This window comes from Cherax quadricarinatus, chromosome 77 (assembly GCF_038502225.1).
Source record: "Cherax quadricarinatus isolate ZL_2023a chromosome 77, ASM3850222v1, whole genome shotgun sequence".
Lineage (NCBI taxonomy): Eukaryota > Metazoa > Arthropoda > Malacostraca > Decapoda > Parastacidae > Cherax > Cherax quadricarinatus.
The window spans coordinates 3619289-3643151 of NC_091368.1; the positions used below are offsets into that span (position 1 = coordinate 3619289).

At 42.6% G+C, this 23863-nt stretch overlaps 2 protein-coding genes across 5 annotated transcripts in view; one reads left to right on the forward strand and one right to left on the reverse strand.

The window, feature by feature from the left end:
• Positions 1 to 9493, forward strand: part of LOC128702017 (calcium-activated chloride channel regulator 1) — a 63429-nt gene extending 53936 nt beyond the window's left edge. For all 4 annotated transcript variants that reach the window (XM_070101435.1, XM_070101437.1, XM_070101434.1 and 1 more), the window contains 3 exons: positions 1849 to 1991; positions 2404 to 2547; positions 3150 to 9493. In XM_070101435.1, the coding sequence (XP_069957536.1) occupies positions 1849 to 1991; positions 2404 to 2547; positions 3150 to 3347 (485 nt within the window). In that variant the 3' untranslated portion in view covers positions 3348 to 9493. The remainder of the gene's footprint in view (positions 1 to 1848; positions 1992 to 2403; positions 2548 to 3149) is intronic.
• Positions 9494 to 17446: 7953 nt separating this feature from the next.
• Positions 17447 to 23863, reverse strand: part of CCHa1 (neuropeptide CCHamide 1) — a 92160-nt gene continuing 85743 nt past the window's right edge. Inside the window, exons 2-3 of the mRNA XM_053795945.2 lie at positions 19793 to 20010; positions 17447 to 17716 (exon numbers count right to left, since the gene is read on the reverse strand). Of these exons, the coding sequence (XP_053651920.2) occupies positions 17636 to 17716; positions 19793 to 20010 (299 nt within the window). The 3' untranslated portion in view covers positions 17447 to 17635. The remainder of the gene's footprint in view (positions 17717 to 19792; positions 20011 to 23863) is intronic.

The following is a 23863-nucleotide window of genomic DNA, read 5'->3' on the forward strand; positions in this document are numbered from 1 at the left end:
CGTGTAGTAGATAGACTTTAAACTCCATTAACCAACCAACCAGCCTTAATGACCATCGTGTAGTAGAGAGACTTTAAACCCCATTAACCAACCAACCAGCCTTAATGACCCTCGTGTAGTAGATAGACTTTAAACCCCATTAACCAACCAACCAGCCTTAATGACCCTCGTGTAGTAGATAGACTTTAAACCCCATTAACCTACCAACCAGCCTTAATGACTCTCGTGTAGTAGATAGACTTTAAACCCCATTAACCAACCAACCAGCCTTAATGACCCTCGTGTAGTAGATAGACTTTAAACCCCATTAACCTACCAACCAGCCTTAATGACTCTCGTGTAGTAGATAGACTTTAAACTCCATTAACCAACCAACCAGCCTTAATGACCCTCGTGTAGTAAATAGACTTTAAACCCCATTAACCAACCAACCAGCCTTAATGACCCTCGTGTAGTAGATAGACTTTAAACCCCATTAACCAACCAACCAGCCTTAATGACCCTCGTGTAGTAAATAGACTTTAAACCCCATTAACCAACCAACCAGCCTTAATGACCCTCGTGTAGTAAATAGACTTTAAACCCCATTAACCAACCAACCAGCCTTAATGACCATCGTGTAGTAGATAGACTTTAAACCCCATTAACCAACCAACCAGCCTTAATGACCCTCGTGTAGTAAATAGACTTTAAACCCCATTAACCAACCAACCAGCCTTAATGACCCTCGTGTAGTAAATAGACTTTAAACCCCATTAACCAACCAACCAGCCTTAATGACTCTCGTGTAGTAGATAGACTTTAAACTCCATTAACCAACCAACCAGCCTTAATGACCATCGTGTAGTAGAGAGACTTTAAACCCCATTAACCAACCAACCAGCCTTAATGACCCTCGTGTAGTAGATAGACTTTAAACCCCATTAACCAACCAACCAGCCTTAATGACCCTCGTGTAGTAGATAGACTTTAAACCCCATTAACCTACCAACCAGCCTTAATGACTCTCGTGTAGTAGATAGACTTTAAACCCCATTAACCAACCAACCAGCCTTAATGACCCTCGTGTAGTAGATAGACTTTAAACCCCATTAACCTACCAACCAGCCTTAATGACTCTCGTGTAGTAGATAGACTTTAAACTCCATTAACCAACCAACCAGCCTTAATGACCCTCGTGTAGTAAATAGACTTTAAACCCCATTAACCAACCAACCAGCCTTAATGACCCTCGTGTAGTAGATAGACTTTAAACCCCATTAACCAACCAACCAGCCTTAATGACCCTCGTGTAGTAAATAGACTTTAAACCCCATTAACCAACCAACCAGCCTTAATGACCCTCGTGTAGTAAATAGACTTTAAACCCCATTAACCAACCAACCAGCCTTAATGACCATCGTGTAGTAGATAGACTTTAAACCCCATTAACCAACCAACCAGCCTTAATGACCCTCGTGTAGTAAATAGACTTTAAACCCCATTAACCAACCAACTAGCCTTAATGACCCTCGTGTAGTAAATAGACTTTAAACCCCATTAACCAACCAACCAGCCTTAATGACCCTCGTGTAGTAAATAGACTTTAAACCCCATTAACCAACCAATCAGCCTTAATGACCCTCGTGTAGTAGATAGACTTTAAACCCCATTAACCAACCAATCAGCCTTAATGACCCTCGTGTAGTAGATAGACTTTAAACCCCATTAACCAACCAATCAGCCTTAATGACCCTCGTGTAGTAGATAGACTTTAAACCCCTATTAACCACTCAAACTTTCCCCTCTTTCACATTCTGTCCCTCCCTCCCACTCCTCCCACTCTCACTCTCCCCCCTCCCTCTACAGCTACGGTGCTCGAACTGAGGTATCACGAGAGTATGAGCATACACAGTAACTTCCACGTGGGTCACCAGGTCAACTCCAGTCACCTGACCTCCGGTGACCTGACCCCCAGGCCAGCAGGTCAGCCCCACAATATTACTCTCAAGGTCAGTCAAATTTTTATTAATAGTAAAACAACCTGTAAGATACTACAATAATAATAATAATAATAATAATAATAATAATAATAATAATAATAATAATAATAATAATAATATAATAATAATAATAATAATAATAATAATAATAATAATAATAATAATATGCATATAGTAAAGTTCCTTGATAATGTGAAACCTCACGAAAGCTCTTGGAAATTCACTATTTTCTCACAGCGGTTATTTTGCATCACTTGTTTGTTTATATATATATATATATATATACATATATATATATATATATATATATATATATATATATATATATATATATATATATATATATATATATATATATATATATATATATATATATATATATATATATATATATATATATATATATATAATGTTATTTCAGATGTTGGATCGTAGTGTTGAGAGTCTTGAAGGTCGAGCAGTGTTCTTCGTGGTCAGAGCCAGGGATGAGATGGGGAACTCTGGTAATTTGTCCAACCTCGCCACGGCTTACTTCCCTCTGAAGAAATACACCAGGAATATCCAGGTGTGTGTGTGTGTGTTTGTACTCACCTAATTCATCTAATTGTAGCTGCAGGGGTCGAGTCATAGCTCCTGGCCCCGCCTCCTTTCTGGTCGCTACTATGTCCACTCTCTCCCTGTTCCATGAATTTCATCATACCTCTCCTTAAAACTATGTATGGATCCTGCCTCCACTACATCACTCTCCAGATTTTTCCACTTCCTGACAACTTTATGGCTGAAGAAATACTTCCTAACATCCCTCTGATTTATCTGAATCTTCAACTTCCAGTTGTGACCCCTTGTTGCTGAGTAACATCTCTGAATCGTCCTGTCTCTGTCCACCTTGTCAATTCCTCTCAGTATTTTATATGTTGTTATCATGTCCCCCTCTATCCCTCCTGTCCTCCAGTGTGTGTCTGTGTGTGTGTTCCTTCTTCCTATCTCTCTTTCCGTCTTCATTCCTGCCTCTCTCCCTCCATCACCACCCCTCTCTCTCTCTGTTCCTCAACTCCTGTTCCACTCATTCCCTCTGGTTGCTCTGGATGTGACTTGGACTTGCCTAGCATGGGCCAGTAGGCCTGCCGCAGTGTTCCTCCTTTCTTATACTCTCGTGTTCTCCTGCAGGAGGAGCAGAAAATGGACGCTATGAGTGGGTTGGTAGTCCTGGTAGTCCTCGGAGTCATCATCCTGGTAATGGTTATTTTCGTGGCCTCCGTCAAGATGCTGCACGTCAGAAATCGTAAGGCTCGCAAGGAACAGCAGTTGGTGCGTCGGGAACAGCAAGTGCTGGAGGGAGGCAATGTTAACAGATTCTGTGGGTAGCGCAGGCCCATTCCAGCTGTGGGTAGGGCAGGCCCATTCCAGCTGTGGGTAGGGCAGGCCCATTCCAGCTGTGGGTAGGCACTCCCATGTCAATGTTGGGACCCATGTTGCCCACAGCAGCATGGACTAAATAAGGACATAAGCAAATTTCCCGATAACTCTACAATAGGCCGTCCTCTGTCATCTGAAGAGGACCCTAGAGCACTAAAGGACAACCTGGATAAGTTAACGACGTATATATCTGGAGGCTGTTCCGGGGGTGAACGCCCCCTCGGCCCGGTCCATGACCAGGCCTCGTGTGGTGAAAGTGGCAGTGTCCATCAGCGTGAGCAAGTGTGAAGTTCCAGTCCTAGAAAAAGGAAGATAACCCATGACACAAGCTTATTTATGCAAATTTTGATCCAGTTGGGTTGAATAAAGATTTATAAGTTGTGCTTGGCAGTAATCTGAAGCCAGGACAACGGTATATAAACCTTCCCGATGATGCTGAGAGAATTCTTGGCTTCATATCCAGTAGATATGACAGGAGTCCTCAGGTTATGCTTCAAGTTTGCCTACCATTGGTAAGGTCTCTTTTAGATTATGCTGCGCTGTTCTGGTCTCCATATTTACAGAATGGACATACCTTATTTTCCGCCATATAAGGCGCACGATCATATAAGACGATGTTTGAAAGCAGTGGTAACGTAACGTTAGTAAACAACTGCTAAACTGTGACCCAGAACCTACCCTTGATCCTGACCTTGAGCATATAAGGCGCAGGCTGATTTTCCAAGAGTTGTGGAGAAAAACGCGCCTTATATGCCGGAAAATACTGTAAATGCTCTGGGAAAAGAGAGAAGGATGACCAAGTTGATCCCGTGTGCCAGAGATCCTTCCTAAGAGGATGAGAAGAGAAGAACACATGCAAGAAAGAAGGAACACTGCAGGCCTGCTGGCCCATACTAGACACGTCCTTCTCAAACCCAAACACTCTAACAAAAATATTTAAGGAATTCTCTAGAGTGAGGGAGAATAAAGACAGACATGATGAAACTGATAGAAGTGTACAAATGGAAAGGAAGAATAACTAAAGGGGATAATAGTTACGTGTTGAGGATACCTAGAGAAGACAGGAATAGCAGCAGTGGGTTGACAAGCCAGTTACCTGGATTAAGCCAACCCAGGCTACTCTGTTTAGTGCTTTATAAAGTACTGAACAGAGAGGACTGTGACCAGTTATCCCTACATCAAAGACTGTGACCAGTTATCCCTACATCAAAGACTGTGACCAGTTATCCCTACATCAAAGACTGTGACCAGGTATCCCTACATCAAAGACTGACCAGTTATCCCTACATCAAAGACTGTGACCAGTTATCCCTACATCAAAGACTGTGACCAGTTATCCCTACATCAAAGACTGTGACCAGGTATCCCTACATCAAAGACTCTGACCAGGTATCCCTACATCAAAGACTGTGACCAGTTATCCCTACATCAAAGACTGACCAGTTATCCCTACATCAAAGACTGTGACCAGTTATCCCTACATCAAAGACTGTGACCAGTTATCCCTACATCAAAGACTGTGACCAGTTATCCCTACATCAAAGACTGTGACCAGTTATCCCTACATCAAAGACTGTGACCAGTTATCCCTACATCAAAGACTGTGACCAGGTATCCCTACATCAAAGACTCTGACCAGGTATCCCTACATCAAAGACTGTGACCAGTTATCCCTACATCAAAGACTGTGACCAGTTATCCCTACATCAAAGACTGTGACCAGGTATCCCTACATCAAAGACTCTGACCAGGTATCCCTACATCAAAGACTGTGACCAGTTATCCCTACATCAAAGACTGTGACCAGTTATCCCTACATCAAAGACTGTGACCAGGTATCCCTACATCAAAGACTGTGACCAGGTATCCCTACATCAAAGACTGTGACCAGTTATCCCTACATCAAAGACTGTGACCAGTTATCCCTACATCAAAGACTGTGACCAGGTATCCCAGCATCAAAGACTTGGACCAGGTATCCCTGCATCAAAGAATTGAACCAGGTATCCCTGCATCAAAGAACTGAACCAGGCATCCCTGCATCGAAGACTCTAACCAGGTGTCCCAACATCAAAGACTGGGATTAGGTATCCCTACATCAAAGACTGTGACCAGGTTTTCCTACATTAAAGACTGTGACCAGGTATCCCTTCATCAACGACTGGAACCAAGTATCCCTGCATCAAAGAATGGGACCAAGTATCCCTATATCAAAGACTGGAACCAGGTATCTCTGCATCAAAGACTGGGACCAGGTATCCCTACATCAAAGACTGGAACCAGGTATCCCTGCATCAAAGACCGGGGCCAGTTACCCCTGCATCAAAGACTGGGACCAGGTATCCCTGCTTCAAAGACCGGGGCCAGTTACCCCTGCATCAAAGACTGGAACCAGGTATCCCTGCATCAAAAACTGGAACCAGTTACCCCTGCATCAAAGACTGGAACCAGGTATCCCTGCATCAAAGACTGGAACCAGGTATCCCTGCATCAAAAACTGGAACCAGTTACCCCTGCATCAAAGACTGGGACCAGGTATCCCTGCATCAAAGACCGGGGCCAGTTACCCCTGCATCAAAGACTGGAACCAGGTATCCCTGCATCAAAAACTGGAACCAGTTACCCCTGCATCAAAGACTGGAACCAGTTACCCCTGCATCAAAGACTGGAACCAGGTATCCCTGCATCAAAGACTGGAACCAGGTATCCCTGCATCAAAGACTGGAACCAGGTATCCCTGCATCAAAGACTGGAACCAGGTATCCCTACATCAAAGACTGGGACCAGGTATTCCTGCATCAAAGGCTGTGACGGGTATCCCCCATTAGCCGCTGTGCCCATGTATTCCTGCATCAGTCACTGTGACCAGGTATTCCTATATCAGTCCCTGTGACCAGGTATCCCTACATCAGTCACTGTGACCAGGTATCCCTACATTAGTCACTGTGACCAGGTATCCCTATATCAGTCACTATGACCAGGTATCCCTACATCAGTCACTGTGACCAAGTATCCCTACATCAGTCACTGTGACCAGGTATCTCTATATCAGTCACTGTGACCAGGTATCCCTATATCAGTCACTGTGACCAGGTATCCCTACATCAGTCACTGTGATCAGGTATCCCTACATCAGTCACTGTGACCAGGTGTCCCTATATCAGTCACTGTGACCAGGTATCCCTATATCGGTCACTGTGACCAGGTATCCCTACATCAGTCACTGTGACCAGGTATCCCTATCTCAGTCACTGTGACCAGGTATCCCTATCTCAGTCACTGTGACCAGGTATCCCTATCTCAGTCACTGTGACCAGGTATCCCTACATCAGTCACTGTGACCAGGTATCCCTATCTCAGCCACTGTGACCAGGTATCCCTATCTCTGTCACTGTGACCAGGTATCCCTATCTCAGTCGCTGTGACCAGGTATCCTTATCTCAGTCACTGTGACCAGGTATCCCTATCTCAGTCACTGTGACCAGGTATCCCTACATCAGTCACTGTGACCAGGTATCCCTACATCAGTCACTGTGACCAGGTATCCCTATCTCAGTCACTGTGACCAGGTATCCCTATATCAGTCACTGTGACCAGGTATCCCTATCTCAGTCACTGTGACCAGGTATCCCTATATCAGTCACTGTGACCAGGTATCCCTATCTCAGTCACTGTGACCAGGTATCCCTATCTCAGTCACTGTGACCAGGTATCCCTATCTCAGTCACTGTGACCAGGTATCCCTATATCAGTCACTGTGACCAGGTATCCCTATCTCAGTCACTGTGACAAGGTATCCCTATCTCAGTCACTGTGACCAGGTATCTCTATCTCAGTCACTATGACCAGGCATCCCTATCTCAGTCACTGTGACCAGGTATCCCTATCTCAGTCACCGTGACCAGGTATCCCTATCTCAGTCACCGTGACCAGGTATCCCTATCTCAGTCACTGTGACCAGGTATCCCTATCTCAGTCACCGTGACCAGGTATCCCTATCTCAGTCACTGTGACCAGGTATCTCTATCTCAATCACTGTGACCAGGTATCCATATCTCAGTCACCGTGACCAGGTATCCATATCTCAGTCACCGTGACCAGGTATCCCTATCTCAGTCACTGTGACCAGGTATCCCTATCTCAGTCACCGTGATCAGGTATCCCTATCTCAGTCACTGTGACCAGGTATCCCTATCTCAGTCACCGTGACCAGGTATCCCTATCTCAGTCACTGTGACCAGGTATCCCTATCTCAGTCACCGTGACCAGGTATCCCTATCTCAGTCACTGTGACCAGGTATCCCTATCTCAGTCACCGTGACCAGGTATCCCTATCTCAGTCACTGTGACCAGGTATCCGTATCTCAGTCACTGTGACCAGGTATTCCTATCTCAGTCACTGTGACCAGGTATCCCTACATCAGTCACTGTGACCAGGTATCCCTATCTCAGTCACTGTGACCAGGTATCCCTATCTCAGTCACTGTGACCAGGTATCCCTATCTCAGTCACTGTGACCAGGTATCCCTATCTCAGTCACTGTGACCAGGTATCCCTATCTCAGTCACCGTGACCAGGTATCCCTATCTCAGTCACTGTGACCAGGTATCCGTATCTCAGTCACTGTGACCAGGTATCCCTATCTCAGTCACTGTGACCAGGTATCCCTATCTCAGTCACCGTGACCAGGTATCCCTATCTCAGTCACTGTGACCAGGTATCCGTATCTCAGTCACTGTGACCAGGTATCCCTATCTCAGTCACTGTGACCAGGTATCTCTACATCAGTCACTGTGACCAGGTATCCCTATCTCAGTCACTGTGACCAGGTATCCCTATCTCAGTCACTGTGACCAGGTATCCCTATATCAGTCACTGTGACCAGGTATCCCTATCTCAGTCACTGTGACCAGGTATCCCTATCTCAGTCACCGTGACCAGGTATCCCTATCTCAATCACTGTGACCAGGTATCCGTATCTCAGTCACTGTGACCAGGTATCCCTATCTCAGTCACTGTGACCAGGTATCCCTATCTCAGTCACCGTGACCAGGTATCCCTATCTCAGTCACTGTGACCAGGTATCCGTATCTCAGTCACTGTGACCAGGTATCCCTATCTCAGTCACTGTGACCAGGTATCCCTATCTCAGTCACTGTGACCAGGTATCCCTATCTCAGTCACTGTGACCAGGTATCCCTATCTCAGTCACTGTGACCAGGTATCCCTATCTCAATCACTGTGACCAGGTATCCGTATCTCAGTCACTGTGACCAGGTATCCCTATCTCAGTCACTGTGACCAGGTATCCCTATCTCAGTCACCGTGACCAGGTATCCCTATCTCAGTCACTGTGACCAGGTATCCGTATCTCAGTCACTGTGACCAGGTATCCCTATCTCAGTCACTGTGACCAGGTATCCCTACATCAGTCACTGTGACCAGGTATCCCTATCTCAGTCACTGTGACCAGGTATCCCTATCTCAGTCACTGTGACCAGGTATCCCTATCTCAGTCACTGTGACCAGGTATCCCTATCTCAGTCACTGTGACCAGGTATCCCTATCTCAGTCACTGTGACCAGGTATCCCCATCTCAGTCACTGTGACCAGGTATCCCTATCTCAGTCACTGTGACCAGGTATCCCTATCTCAGTCACTGTGACCAGGTATCCCTATCTCAGTCACTGTGACCAGGTATCCCTATCTCAGTCACTGTGACCAGGTATCCGTATCTCAGTCACTGTGACCAGGTATCCCTATCTCAGTCACTGTGACCAGGTATCCCTACATCAGTCACTGTGACCAGGTATCCCTATCTCAGTCACTGTGACCAGGTATCCCTATCTCAGTCACTGTGACCAGGTATCCCTATCTCAGTCACTGTGACCAGGTATCCCTATCTCAGTCACTGTGACCAGGTATCCCCCATCAGTCACTGTGACCAGGTATACCCCATCAGTCGCTGTTTTATATTATATTATTTTTTAAGTTAAAGAACTCAAAATTTTGTAATATTCGAGAAGTGGAAAAAATATTGAAAAATATGAATATTTCTGAAACAATGATTATAATAAATATTTATATATAAGAAATTCTGTTATTTTCACTCACTTCCCAGTTAATATTGTTCAGGATTATTATTATTATTATTATTATTATTATTATTATTATTATTATTATTATTATTATTATTATTATTATTATTATTATTGTTATTATTATTATTATTATTATTATTATTATTATTGTTATTATTATTATTATTACTCTTATTATTGCTATTATTATTATTTTTATTGTTATTAATCATAATTTTTCAAAAAGCGCTAAACCAGCAGGGTCCACACAGCGACTACGGTGACATGCGGCAGGTCGGTGACTTGATCCCAGGAGGTGGAGGACAGGTCCTCTTACTTGGATCAAGAGACCTTCACTAGCGTCAAGGGACCCCCTCCCGTGACCGTACTCCGTCCCCAGTCTTTCCCTGCCTCTTTTGTCCCATTATTAATCGGGGTCGAACTCCACCAGCCAGTTCGTAGAGGGAAGGGCGAGTGCTAAACCCGCATGAGCCAGGAGGATAAATCATGCAATAAAACCAGCCACAAAATCACGATTTATTTTTTTTTATTTATACAGCCTCGGGTATACATTGTAAATTCAGCTGTATAGAATACAATATTGTTATTGTTGTTGTTGTTGTTGTAGTCAACCTCCCCCCCCCCGTGTGTTGCTGTATGATGGTGTATCATAGTCGTTATACAACTGTATCATACAACCACCTTCATACTGTTTATTGAAATATTTGTTGAATAATAATAATAATAATAATAATAATAATAATAATAATAATAATGATAATGATAATAATAATAATAATAATAATAATGATAATAATAATAATAATAATAATAATAATAATAATAATAATAATAATAATAATAATAATAATAATGATAATAATAATAATAATAATAATAATAATAATAATAATAATAATAATAATAATAATGATAATAATAATAATAATAATAATGATAATAATAATAATAATAATAATAATAATAATAATAATAATAATAATAATAATAATAATAATAATAAATGGTATTTGTGTTAGGGGGAAAAGAGAGGGAAAGGAGAGTTAGATGAGAGGGAGATGTGAGAGTTAGATGAGAGGGAGATGTGAGAGTTAGATGAGAGGGAGATGTGAGAGTTAGATGAGAGGGAGATGTGAGAGTTAGATGAGAGGGAGATGTGAGAGTTAGATGAGAGGGAGATGTGAGAGTTAGATGAGAGGGAGATGTGAGAGTTAGATGAGAGGGAGATGTGAGAGTTGAGAGGGAGATGAGTTAGATGAGAGGGAGATGTGAGAGTTAGATGAGAGGGAGATGTGAGAGTTAGATGAGAGGGAGATGTGAGAGTTAGATGAGAGGGAGATGTGAGAGTTAGATGAGAGGGAGATGTGAGAGTTAGATGAGAGGGAGATGTGAGAGAGATGTCAGTCTAGTGTTTGTCTCGCTATTGGAAACGTGTCAGTCACCTGACACTAATTTCTGAGTATACCAAGACTGGGAGGGAGGGAGGGAGGGAGGGAGGGAGGGAGGGAGGGAGGGAGGGAGGGAAGAATGGAAGGATTACTTCTGTCTTTCTACTAATGAGAAGCAGTATTCCTGAAGGGAGAGTTGACACTCGTTCGTCAAGATGGATAGACAGACAGATAGATAGATAGATAGATAGAATATATATATATATATATATATATATATATATATATATATATATATATATATATATATATATATATATATATATATATATATATATATATATATATATATATATATATATATATATATATATATATATATATATATATATATATATATGCAATAAGATCACAGTAAACAGGTGATTTCAGAATATACAAAACAACCACTCTGAAAGAATAGAGAAATTTCAAGCGCTTTCGTGACTACTCACATTATCAAGGAACTATGAAAATAAAGCATCCAAGGAAGCTATATAAGGGGTCTGGCCAGCACCTCACTATCAGATCCCACAACGGTTAAACACCTGACGCGCGCCGACCCAACTTGGATAGGTCCTTTGCACAACTCACCCACAAACTATTCTACCCAAGAAAATTTAAAAATTATTATTTGTCCAGTGTATTATTAAATTCTTCCCAAATTCTATTAATTATAAATGGATCTAATTTATATAAACCAAAGGAAATATTCATATTATTGTCAAAACTGCTTTTTATGAAGCAAGATTCAATTATATTCCTGTCGACCATGGACTTGCTTGATACTACTTTCTCAACTTTTTGAAAATCAATTGGATGGTTAAAATCTCTTACATGAATAAATAGAGCATTGGAATCTTGTCCAGTTCTAATGCTATATTTATGTTGTTTTAATCTTAGTTCGAGATTTTTACCAGTTTGACCGTAATAAACTTTATCGCAAATTTTACAAGGAATCTTATAGACACATCCATCAGCATTTTGGGGGGAATTCTTAATCAAAAGTTTTTTTACTGTATCAAGATTTTTGAATACAACTTTAATATTAAAAGTCTTAAGAAGAGAAGGCATATCAACCAAGTTTTCATGGTAAGGGAGAACCAACATATTTTTAGTTGAATAAGGCTGGTTGTCCCTTTTTGGATTGTAAAAAGTATTTCTAGCAACTTTAAAAGATTTATCAATTACATTTCTTGGGTATTTTAAATCTTTACCTATTTCATAAATTTTGGATATTTCCTCATCTATGAACTCAGGACTACAAATTCGTAAAGCTCTCAGAAACATTGATGAGAAAACAGACAGTTTGACTCTATCTTGATGCGAGGAATAATAGTGGACATAGGAACAGTTATTTGTAGGTTTTCTGTAAATTTTAAATTTGAATTCATTATTACCCTTAATAATTAAAACATCTAGAAAAGGCAATGAGTTATTTTCTTCAAACTCAACAGTAAAGTTTATAGAATGGGCTAAGCTATTTAATTTTCCAAGGAAATGGTGTATATCTACATTTTTGGGCATAAGACACAAAATATCATCAACATATCTGAACCATTTAGCTCTATTAGGGAGGATTGTGTTAAGCAACCTTGTTTCAAAAAATTTCATGTATAGGTTACTAAGAACAGGTGAAAGAGGATTTCCCATTGTCATACCAAACTTCTGAGTGTAAAACTTATCATTAAATATAAATTTTGCATCAACAATGCAAAGTTTAATAAGTTTAATGATGGTAGGAACTGGCAATGGTAAATCATAGTTAACGAGTTCTTCAGATAAGAAACTTAATAAATCATCAACAGGAACTTTCGTAAACAAGGAAGTAACATCAAAACTAACCATGTTAAAATCATTTAAGTCAGTCAAGGAGCTTAATTTATCAACTAAGTCTATGTTCTTTTTAACATTAAAGTTAGAAATTTTGCCAACATTAGGGCTCAAAATATCAACAAGCCATTTGGATAATTTATATGAAACTGACCCTATGGAGCTAATAATTGGTCTGACTGGATTCCCTGGTTTGTGTGTAAAGATGGATTAGTGGAAGTAAATTGTCTGACTAATTCATCTTTGCCTTTCAGTAGAAGTTTTATTGTTTTATTGAAATTGCTGTTAACGGTTTCTAGGGGATTTTTCCTAAGTTTAGAATAGGTTTCAGTATCGTCTAAGAGATTATTAATTTTTTCTTGGTAATCATTTTCTTTCATAATTACTATTGCATTTATTTTGTCTGCTTTAGTAAGGCGCAAATTTTTATTGTTATTTAGTGTATCATAAGACTTAAAGAATCTTTGAGGGCAATTGGGAATGCTCTATTAATCCATGTAAGAGATTTTAACCATCCAATTGATTTTCAAAAAGTTGAGAAAGTAGTATCAAGCAAGTCCATGGTCGACAGGAATATAATTGAATCTTGTTTCATAAAAAGCAGTTTCGACAATAATATGAATATTTCCTTTGGTTTATATAAATTAGATCCATTTATAATTAATAGAATTTGGGAAGAATTTAATAATACACTGGACAAATAATAATTTTTAAATTTTCTTGGGTAGAATAGTTTGTGGGTGAGTTGTGCAAAGGACCTGTCCAGTTGGGTCGGCGCGCGTCAGGTGTTTAACCGTTGTGGGATCTGATAGTGAGGTGTTGGCCAGACCCCTTATATAGCTTCCTTGGATGCTTTACTTTCATAGTTCCTTGATAATGTGAGTAGTCACGAAAGCGCTTGGAATTTCTCTATTCTTTCAGAGTGGTTGTTTTGCATATATATATTTATATATATATATATATATATATATATATATATATATATATATATATATATTTATATTTATATATATATATATATATATATATATATAGATATATATATATATATAGAGAGAGAGAGAGAGAGAGAACACTGTTCTATCATCCTGGGATCCAACAGAACACAAGAACAACATGAAAAACAAGAACAAGAGAGATAATAACAAAAGTATGATAAACAAGAGTCTTACACGTAAACAACAATAAAGATTATAAGGTATCAGTAAAGATGATAAACAATAATAATGATGATAATCAGTAATAAAGATGATAGACAATAATAAAGAGAGTAAAGAAGTGCGAATAATGAGGCAGGAGAGGCAGTTCAGATGCCTCTAAGAGGCATCTGAATGTCTTAGTCTGGCTTTCTCGCGGCCCCAGCATCGCGGTTCGTGCCTCGCGGCTCCAGCATCGCGGTTCGTGCCTCGCGGCTCCAGCATCGCGGTTCGTGCCTCGCGGCCCCAGCATCGCGGTTCGTGCCTCGCGGCTCCAGCATCGCGGTTCGTGCCTCGCGGCTCCAGCATCGCGGTTCGTGCCTCGCGGCTCCAGCATCGCGGTTCGTGCCTCGCGGCTCCAGCATCGCGGTTCGTACCTCGCGGCTCCAGCATCGCGGTTCGTGCCTCGCGGCTCCAGCATCGCGGTTCGTGCCTCGCGGCTCCAGCATCGCGGTTCGTGCCTCGCGGCCCCAGCATCGCGGTTCGTGCCTCGCGGCCCCAGCATCGCGGTTCGTGCCTCGCGGCTCCAGCATCGCGGTTCGTACTCCAGGATTCGCGGTTCTGGCTTCGGGACTTGGACTTTGCGACTCTGGTAGTACGGGTCTGAATTCGCTACTCCAGCATATAGTAACTCCAGCCTCGTAACTCCAGTATAGTGACTCCAGCCTCTTAACTCCAGAATATTAACTCCAGCCTCGTAACTCCAGTATAGTGACTCCAGCCTCGAAACTCCAGTATAGTGAATCCAGCCTCGTAACTCCAGTATAGTGACTCCAGCCTCTTAACTCCAGTATAGTAACTCCAGCCTCTTAACTCCAGTATAGTAACTCCAGCCTCTTAACTCCAGTATAGTGACTCCAGCCTCTTAACTCCAGTATAGCAACTCCAGCCTCTTAACTCCAGGATAGTAACTCCAGCCTCATAACTCCAGTATAGTAACTCCAGCCTCTTAACTCCAGTATAGTGACTCCAGCCTCTTAACTCCAGTATAGCAACTCCAGCCTCTTAACTCCAGGATAGTAACTCCAGCCTCGTAACTCCAGTATAGTAACTCCAGCCTCTTAACTCCAGTATAGTGACTCCAGCCTCTTAACTCCAGTATAGCAACTCCAGCCTCTTAACTCCAGGATAGTAACTCCAGCCTCATAACTCCAGCCTCGTAACTCCAGTATAGTAACTCCAGCCTCGTAACTCCAGTATAGTAACTATAGCCTCTTAACTCCAGAATAGTAACTTCAGCCTCGTAACTCCAGTATAGTACCTCCAGTCTCTTAACTCCAGGATAGTGACTCCAGCCTCTTAACTCCAGAATAGTAACTCCAGCCTCGTAACTCCAGTATAGTAACTATAGCCTCTTAACTCCAGAATAGTAACTCCAGCCTCGTAACTCCAGTACAGTAACTCCAGCCACTTAACTCCAGAATAGTAACTCCAGCCTCGTAACTCCAGTACAGTAACTCCAGCCACTTAACTCCAGAATAGTAACTCCAGCCTCGTAACTCCAGTATAGTAACTCCAGCCACTTAACTCCAGAATAGTAACTCCAGCCTCGTAACTCCAGTATAGTAACTCCAGCCTCTTAACTCCAGAATAGTAACTTCAGCCTCGTAACTCCAGTATAGTAACTCCAGCCTCTTAACTCCAGAATAGTGACTCCAGCCTCTTAACTCCAGAATAGTGACTCCAGCCTCTTAACTCCAGAATAGTAACTTCAGCCTCGTAACTCCAGTATAGTAACTCCAGCCTCTTAACTCCAGAATAGTAACTCCAGCCTCGTAACTCCAGTATAGTAACTCCAGCCTCTTAACTCCAGAATAGTAACTCCAGCCTCTTAACTCCAGAATAGTGACTCCAGCCTCTTAACTCCAGAATAGTAACTCCAGCCTCTTAACTCCAGTATAGTAACTCCAGCCTCTTAACTCCAGAATAGTAACTCCAGCCTCGTAACTCCAGTATAGTAACTCCAGCCTCTTAACTCCAGAATAGTGACTCCATCCTCTTAACTCCAGAATAGTAACTCCAGCCTCGTAACTCCAGAATAGTAACTCCATCCTCTTAACTCCAGAATAGTAACTCCAGCCTCGTAACTCCAGAATAGTAACTCCAGCCTCGTAACTCCAGAATAGTAACTCCTGCCTCGTAACTCCAGAATAGTAACTCCAGCCTCGTAACTCCAGAATAGTAACTCCAGCCTCGTAACTCCAGAATAGTAACTCCAGCCTCGTAACTCCAGAATAGTAACTCCAGCCTCGTAACTCCAGAATAGTAACTCCAGCCTCCAGGTGATACAAACAGCGCGGGACCCAGGAACTACCCCGGCCTATCTGACCATAATGAAATATTTTTAAAAGAATTTAAAATTATAACATTTGAAAAGAGAGGAAAGTTGAAGACGGTTATGGCGATACAGTAGTGTTGATACAGTAGTGTTGATACAGTAGTGTTGATACAGTAGTGTTGATACAGTAGTGTTGATACAGTAGTGTTGATACAGTAGTATTGATACAGTAGTGTTGATACAGTAGTGTTGATACAGCAGTGTTGATACAGTAGTGTTGATACAGTAGTGTTGATACAGTAGTGTTGATACAGTAGTATTGATACAGTAGTGTTGATACAGTAGTGTTGATACAGTAGTGTTGATACAGTAGTGTTGATACAGTAGTGTTGATACAGTAGTGTTGATACAGTAGTATTGATACAGTAGTGTTGATACAGTAGTGTTGATACAGTAGTGTTGATACAGTAGTGTTGATACAGTAGTGTTGATACAGTAGTGTTGATACAGTAGTGTTGATACAGTAGTGTTGATACAGTAGTGTTGATACAGTAGTGTTGATACAGCAGTGTTGATACAGTAGTGTTGATACAGTAGTAACGACAATACAGCAACACTTTAAGACTGTCAGAAGAATGAAAGATGTCGTCTTGTAGTGTGATAAATGTAGGTGTTGTGGCCAGTGTTGTGGCCAGTGTTGTGGCCAGTGTTGTGGCCAGTGTTGTGGCCAGTGTTGTGGCCAGTGTTGTGGCCAGTGTTGTGGCCAGTGTTGTGGCCAGTGTTGTGGCCAGTGTTGTGGCCAGTGTTGTGGCCAGTGTTGTGGCCAGTGTTGTGGCCAGTGTTGTGGCCAGTGTCGTGGCCAGTGTTGTGGCCAGTGTTGTGGCCAGTGTTGTGGCCAGTGTTGTGGCCAGTGTTGTGGCCAGTGTTGTGGCCAGTGTCGTGGCCAGTGTTGTGGCCAGTGTTGTGGCCAGTGTTGTGGCCAGTGTTGTGGCCAGTGTCGTGGCCAGTGTTGTGGCAGTTTTGTGGCCAGCGTTGTGGCCAGTGTTGTGGCCAGTTTTGTAGCCAGTGTTGTGGCAGTTTTGTGGCCAGTGTCGTGGCCAGTGTTGTGGCCAGTGTTGTGGCCAGTGTTGTGGCCAGTGTTGTGGCCAGTGTCGTGGCCAGTGTTGTGGCCAGTGTTGTGGCCAGTGTTGTGGCCAGTGTTGTGGCCAGTGTTGTGGCCAGTGTCATGGCCAATGTTGTGGCCAGTGTGGTCGTTTCTCTCCCTTCAGTGTCGTCGACAAGGCTTAAGTCGTTTCTTTGTGTCGTTGCTAAGCCTTGTACAAGTCGTCTCCTCCCTGGTGGCTGATGAAGGAGGGAGGGTCGTCATGCAGGAGGCGACGACAGGAACCACGACAACGAGGCATTACTGGAAGTAACCATTGGACTGTGTTGATGACGACAACTGTGACGACCTCTGACGAAGACGACGACTAAGGACGGCCAGCTGGGGAGTAAATTATACTATTATTATTAGTAGTAGTTGTAGTAGTAGTAGCAGCAGCAGCAGCAGTAGTAGTAGTAGTAGTAGTAGTAGTAGTAGTAGTAGTAGTGGTAGTAGTAGTAGTAGTAGTAATAGTAGCAGTAGTAGTAGTGGTAGTAGTAGTAGTAGTGGTAGTAGTAGTAGTGGTAGTAGTAGTAGTGGTAGTAGTAGTAGTAGTAGTAGTAGTAGTAGTAGTAGTAGTAGTAGTAGTAGTAGTAGAGGTGGTGGTAGTAGTAGTAGTAGTAGTAGTAGTAGTAGCAGTAGTGGTAGTATTAGTATTAGTAGTAGTAGTAGTAGTAGTAGTGGTAGTGGTAGTGGTAGTAGTAGTAGTAGTAGTAGTAGTGGTAGTGGTAGTAGTAGTAGTAGTAGTGGTAGTAGTAGTAGGAGTAGTAGTAGTAGTAGTAGTAGTGGTAGTAGTAGTAGTAGTAGTAGTAGTAGTAGTAGTAGTAGTAGTAGTAGTAGTGGTAGTAGTAGTAGTAGTAGTAGTAGCAATAGTAGAGAGAGAGAGAATTAACCTAGCAATTATCCAGACATATTTCTCACCTCAACTAATAAGAATCTCACTCCACGTATTCCTGTCTCTCTCTTATTGTTATTTATGGCCTAATTAGAGCTAGCTCTAATTTCTTTGTGGTTATGTCGGGGGTGTTATATAGGTCCATAAACACTTGTTGGGGAGACGGAGGAGACGAAAGAAAGGGAGGGAGAAGAGCAAAGGATGCGGGGGGCGAGAGAAACGGGAAGCACAGGGGGAAAACAGGGAAAAACAACGGAAAAAACTTGAAGAATAAAAAAGGAGAAAAACAGGAAAATGCCCAGGAGCTGTAGGCCAGGCTATAGCTCCTGGGTCACAGTCCCTGTGCTACAGTTCCTGGGTTACAGCTCCTGGGCTACAGCTGCTGGGCTACAACTTCTAGATTACAGCTCTTGGGATACAGCTGTTGGGCTACAACTGCTGGGCTACACCTGCTGGGCTACACCTGCTGGGCTACACCTGCTGGGCTACAGCTCCTGGGCTAGACTAAAGAGGAGTGTTGGACAAACGTGTTTATATTGGTTATGATGGCTGGTATTTGTGAGAAAATTAATTAACCAGGATGAAAAATTCTTTTCTTTGTACTTATTGAAGGAGGAAGAGGAGGAGGAGGAGAAGATTAAGAGGAGGAGGAGGAGGAGAGGAGGAGAGGAAGAGGAGGAGGAGGAGAGGAAGATGAGAGGAGGAGAGGAGGAGAGGAAGATGAGAGGAGGAGAGGAGGAGAGGAAGATGAGAGGAGGAGAGGAGGAGAGGAAGATGAGAGGAGGAGAGGAGGAGAGGAAGATGAGAGGAGGAGAGGAGGAGAGGAAGATGATGAATGAGTAATGACGCTATGCACACCGTCATCATCATCTCTCTCTCTCTCTCTCTCTCTCTCTCTCTCTCTCTCTCTCTCTCTCAGCTCCCGGGTAATAGAAGATAGACAGGGTTTGATCCGAGGAAAGGAGAAGAGGGTGAAAAAGTTTTATTTGTATAACACAAATCCGAAAAAAAATCCATTGAAATATAAAAAGTCTTGTTGTTAGAACTAGAAAGACTTAAAAAAGTCTGATTCTGTAAAAGAATGATTGATATAAACCATACCTCGGCAGGGATAGAACCCGCGGTCAGAGTCTCAAAACTCCAGCCCGTCGCGTTAGCCACTAGACCAGCTAGCCACAATAAGAGATCGTCACGGCCACGCTAGCTGGAGATTCGTCTGTAAAAACTTGCATTTGTGGTCACAGAGGTGCCTGTGCTAACCTTCCTATGGTGTAGGAATATACCTAGTTGGACGCATCTTATTGTGGCTAGCTGGTCTAGTGGCTAACGCGACGGTCTGGAGTTTTGAGACTCTCTGACCGCGGGTTCTATCCCTGCCGAGGTATGGTTTGTTTGCAATCGTGTCATTACGATTTCGTGAGTCATGTTGACACTGTTGTTGACATGAACAGTGAAAGTCTTATTTATGTGACTGAGACAATCCACATGAGAGAAAGTCTGAAACAATCCACAGAAAGTCTTACCCAGTTCCGCACATTAGCGACAATTTCCCTGTTGGTGAAGGCGTCTGGCATGTCTTGGAGAGGCAGTGGCAGGTCAGACCTGCCGTCCAGCTGCTCCTGCAGCTGTGTCTCGCCAGGGTAGAGTGCAGCAGCATCCACCTGCTGCTGTACATACTGCTGTTCCCCGTCTCTCTTGCCGTGGGCACCGAAGCAGGAGTGCCCGAACTGCGAGCAGCTGCCTGAGGAACACAGTAAAATAAGGCAAAACGAAGAGGAATAAGATAAATGGTACAGAGAACCCATAAGTTGATAAATTAGACACATGTACAACACCTGGGTATCTGTGATTACATGAACGTTGATATGTGTTTATGAAGCAACTTGTAATGTGAATAGTCTGATGTTGTAGTAGCCAGGCTTAGACTTGGTTACAAGTACTTCTGGTAGTCTGATGTTGTAGTAGCCAGGCTTAGACTTGGTTACAAGTACTTCTGGTAGTCTGATGCTGTAGTAGCCAGGCTTAGACTTGGTTACAAGTACTTCTGGTAGTCTGATGTTGTAGTAACCAGTCTTAGACTTGGTTACAAGTACTTCTGGTAGTCTGATGTTGTAGTAGCCAGTCTTAGACTTGGTTACAAGTACTTCTGGTAGTCTGATGTTGTAGTAGCCAGGCTTAGACTTGGTTACAAGTACTTCTGGTGGTCTGATGTTGTAGTAGCCAGTCTTAGACTTGGTTACAAGTACTTCTGGTGGTCTGATGTTGTAGTAGCCAGTCTTAGACTTGGTTACAAGTACTTTTGGTGGTCTGATGTTGTAGTAGCCAGTCTTAGACTTGGTTACAAGTACTTCTGGTAGTCTGATGTTGTAGTAGCCAGGCTTAGACTTGGTTACAAGTACTTCTGGTAGTCTGATGTTGTAGTAACCAGTCTTAGACTTGGTTACAAGTACTTCTGGTGGTCTGATGTTGTAGTAGCCAGGCTTAGACTTGGTTACAAGTACTTCTGGTAGTCTGATGTTGTAGTAGCCAGGCGTAGACTTGGTTACAAGTACTTCTGGTAGTCTGATGTTGTAGTAGCCAGTCTTAGACTTGGTTACAAGTACTTCTGGTGGTCTGATGTTGTAGTAGCCAGGCTTAGACTTGGTTACAAGTACTTCTGGTAGTCTGATGTTGTAGTAGCCAGGCGTAGACTTGGTTACAAGTACTTCTGGTAGTCTGATGTTGTAGTAACCAGTCTTAGACTTGGTTACAAGTACTTCTGGTAGTCTGATGTTGTAGTAGCCAGTCTTAGACTTGGTTACAAGTACTTCTGGTAGTCTGATGTTGTAGTAGCCAGTCTTAGACTTGGTTACAAGTACTTCTGGTAGTCTGATAAGATAAGAGATAAGATTTCGTTCGTATTTTTAACCCCGGAGGGTTAGCCACCCAGGATAACCCAAGAAAGTCAGTGCGTCATCGAGGACTGTCTAACTTATTTCCATTGGGGTCCTCAATCTTGTCCCCCAGGATGCGACCCACACCAGTCGACTAACACCCAGGTACCTATTTGCTGCTAGGTGAACAGGACAATAGGTGTAAGGAAACGTGTCGAAATGTTTCCACCCGCCGGGAATCGAACCCGGGCCCACCGTGTGTGAAGCGGGAGCGTTTAGCCACCAGGCCACCGGGCCTGGTGTAGTAGCCAGTCTTAGACTTGGTTACAAGTACTTCTGGTAGTCTGATGTTGTAGTAGCCAGGCTTAGACTTGGTTACAAGTACTTCTGGTAGTCTGATGTTGTAGTAGCCAGGCTTAGACTTGGTTACAAGTACTTCTGGTAGTCTGATGTTGTAGTAACCAGTCTTAGACTTGGTTACAAGTACTTCTGGTAGTCTGATGTTGTAGTAGCCAGTCTTAGACTTGGTTACAAGTACTGCTGGTAGTCTGATGTTGTATTAGCCAGTCTCAGACTTGGTTACAAGTACTTCTGGTAGTCCGATGTTGTAGTAGCCAGGCTTAGACTTGGTTACAAGTACTTCTGGTAGTCTGATGTTGTAGTAGCCAGTCTTAGACTTGGTTACAAGTACTTCTGGTAGTCTGATGTTGTAGTAGCCAGGCTTAGACTTGGTTACAAGTACTTCTGGTAGTCTGATGTTGTAGTAGCCAGGCTTAGACTTGGTTACAAGTACTTCTGGTAGTCTGATGTTGTAGTAACCAGTCTTAGACTTGGTTACAAGTACTTCTGGTAGTCTGATATTGTAGTAGCCAGTCTTAGACTTGGTTACAAGTACTTATGGTAGTCTGATGTTGTAGTAGCCAGTCTTAGACTTGGTTACAAGTACTTCTGGTAGTCTGATGTTGTAGTAGCCAGGCTTAGACTTGGTTACAAGTACTTCTGGTAGTCTGATGTTGTAGTAGCCAGGCTTAGACTTGGTTACAAGTACTTCTGGTAGTCTGATGTTGTAGTAACCAGTCTTAGACTTGGTTACAAGTACTTCTGGTAGTCTGATGTTGTAGTAGCCAGTCTTAGACTTGGTTACAAGTACTTCTGGTAGTCTGATGTTGTATTAGCCAGTCTTAGACTTGGTTACAAGTACTTCTGGTAGTCTGATGTTGTAGTAACCAGTCTTAGACTTGGTTACAAGTACTTCTGGTAGTCTGATGTTGTAGTAGCCAGTCTTAGACTTGGTTACAAGTACTTCTGGTAGTCTGATGTTGTAGTAGCCAGGCTTAGACTTGGTTACAAGTACTTCTGGTAGTCTGATGTTGTAGTAGCCAGGCTTTGACTTGGTTACAAGTACTTCTGGTAGTCTGATGTTGTAGTAACCAGTCTTAGACTTGGTTACAAGTACTTCTGGTAGTCTGATGTTGTAGTAGCCAGTCTTAGACTTGGTTACAAGTACTTCTGGTAGTCTGATGTTGTATTAGCCAGTCTTAGACTTGGTTACAAGTACTTCTGGTAGTCTGATGTTGTAGTAGCCAGGCTTAGACTTGGTTACAAGTACTTCTGGTAGTCTGATGTTGTAGAAGCCAGTCTTAGACTTGGTTACAAGTACTTCTGGTAGTTTGATGTTGTAGTAGCCAGGCTTAGACTTGGTTACAAGTACTTCTGGTAGTCTGATGTTGTAGTAGCCAGGCTTAGACTTGGTTACAAGTACTTCTGGTAGTCTGATGTTGTAGTAGCCAGGCTTAGACTTGGTTACAAGTACTTCTGGTAGTCTGATGTTGTAGTAACCAGTCTTAGACTTGGTTACAAGTACTTCTGGTAGTCTGATGTTGTAGTAGCCAGTCTTAGACTTGGTTACAAGTACTTCTGGTAGTCTGATGTTGTAGTAGCCAGGCTTAGACTTGGTTACAAGTACTTCTGGTAGTCTGATGTTGTAGTAGCCAGGCTTTGACTTGGTTACAAGTACTTCTGGTAGTCTGATGTTGTAGTAACCAGTCTTAGACTTGGTTACAAGTACTTCTGGTAGTCTGATGTTGTAGTAGCCAGTCTTAGACTTGGTTACAAGTACTTCTGGTAGTCTGATGTTGTATTAGCCAGTCTTAGACTTGGTTACAAGTACTTCTGGTAGTCTGATGTTGTAGTAGCCAGGCTTAGACTTGGTTACAAGTACTTCTGGTAGTCTGATGTTGTAGAAGCCAGTCTTAGACTTGGTTACAAGTACTTCTGGTAGTTTGATGTTGTAGTAGCCAGGCTTAGACTTGGTTACAAGTACTTCTGGTAGTCTGATGTTGTAGTAGCCAGGCTTAGACTTGGTTACAAGTACTTCTGGTAGTCTGATGTTGTAGTAGCCAGGCTTAGACTTGGTTACAAGTACTTCTGGTAGTCTGATGTTGTAGTAACCAGTCTTAGACTTGGTTACAAGTACTTCTGGTAGTCTGATATTGTAGTAGCCAGTCTTAGACTTGGTTACAAGTACTTATGGTAGTCTGATATTGTAGTAGCCAGGCTTAGACTTGGTTACAAGTACTTCTGGTAGTCTGATGTTGTAGTAGCCAGTCTTAGACTTGGTTACAAGTACTTCTGGTAGTCTGATGTTGTAGTAGCCAGTCTTAGACTTGGTTTCAAGTACTTCTGGTAGTCTGATGTTGTAGTAGCCAGTCTTAGACTTGG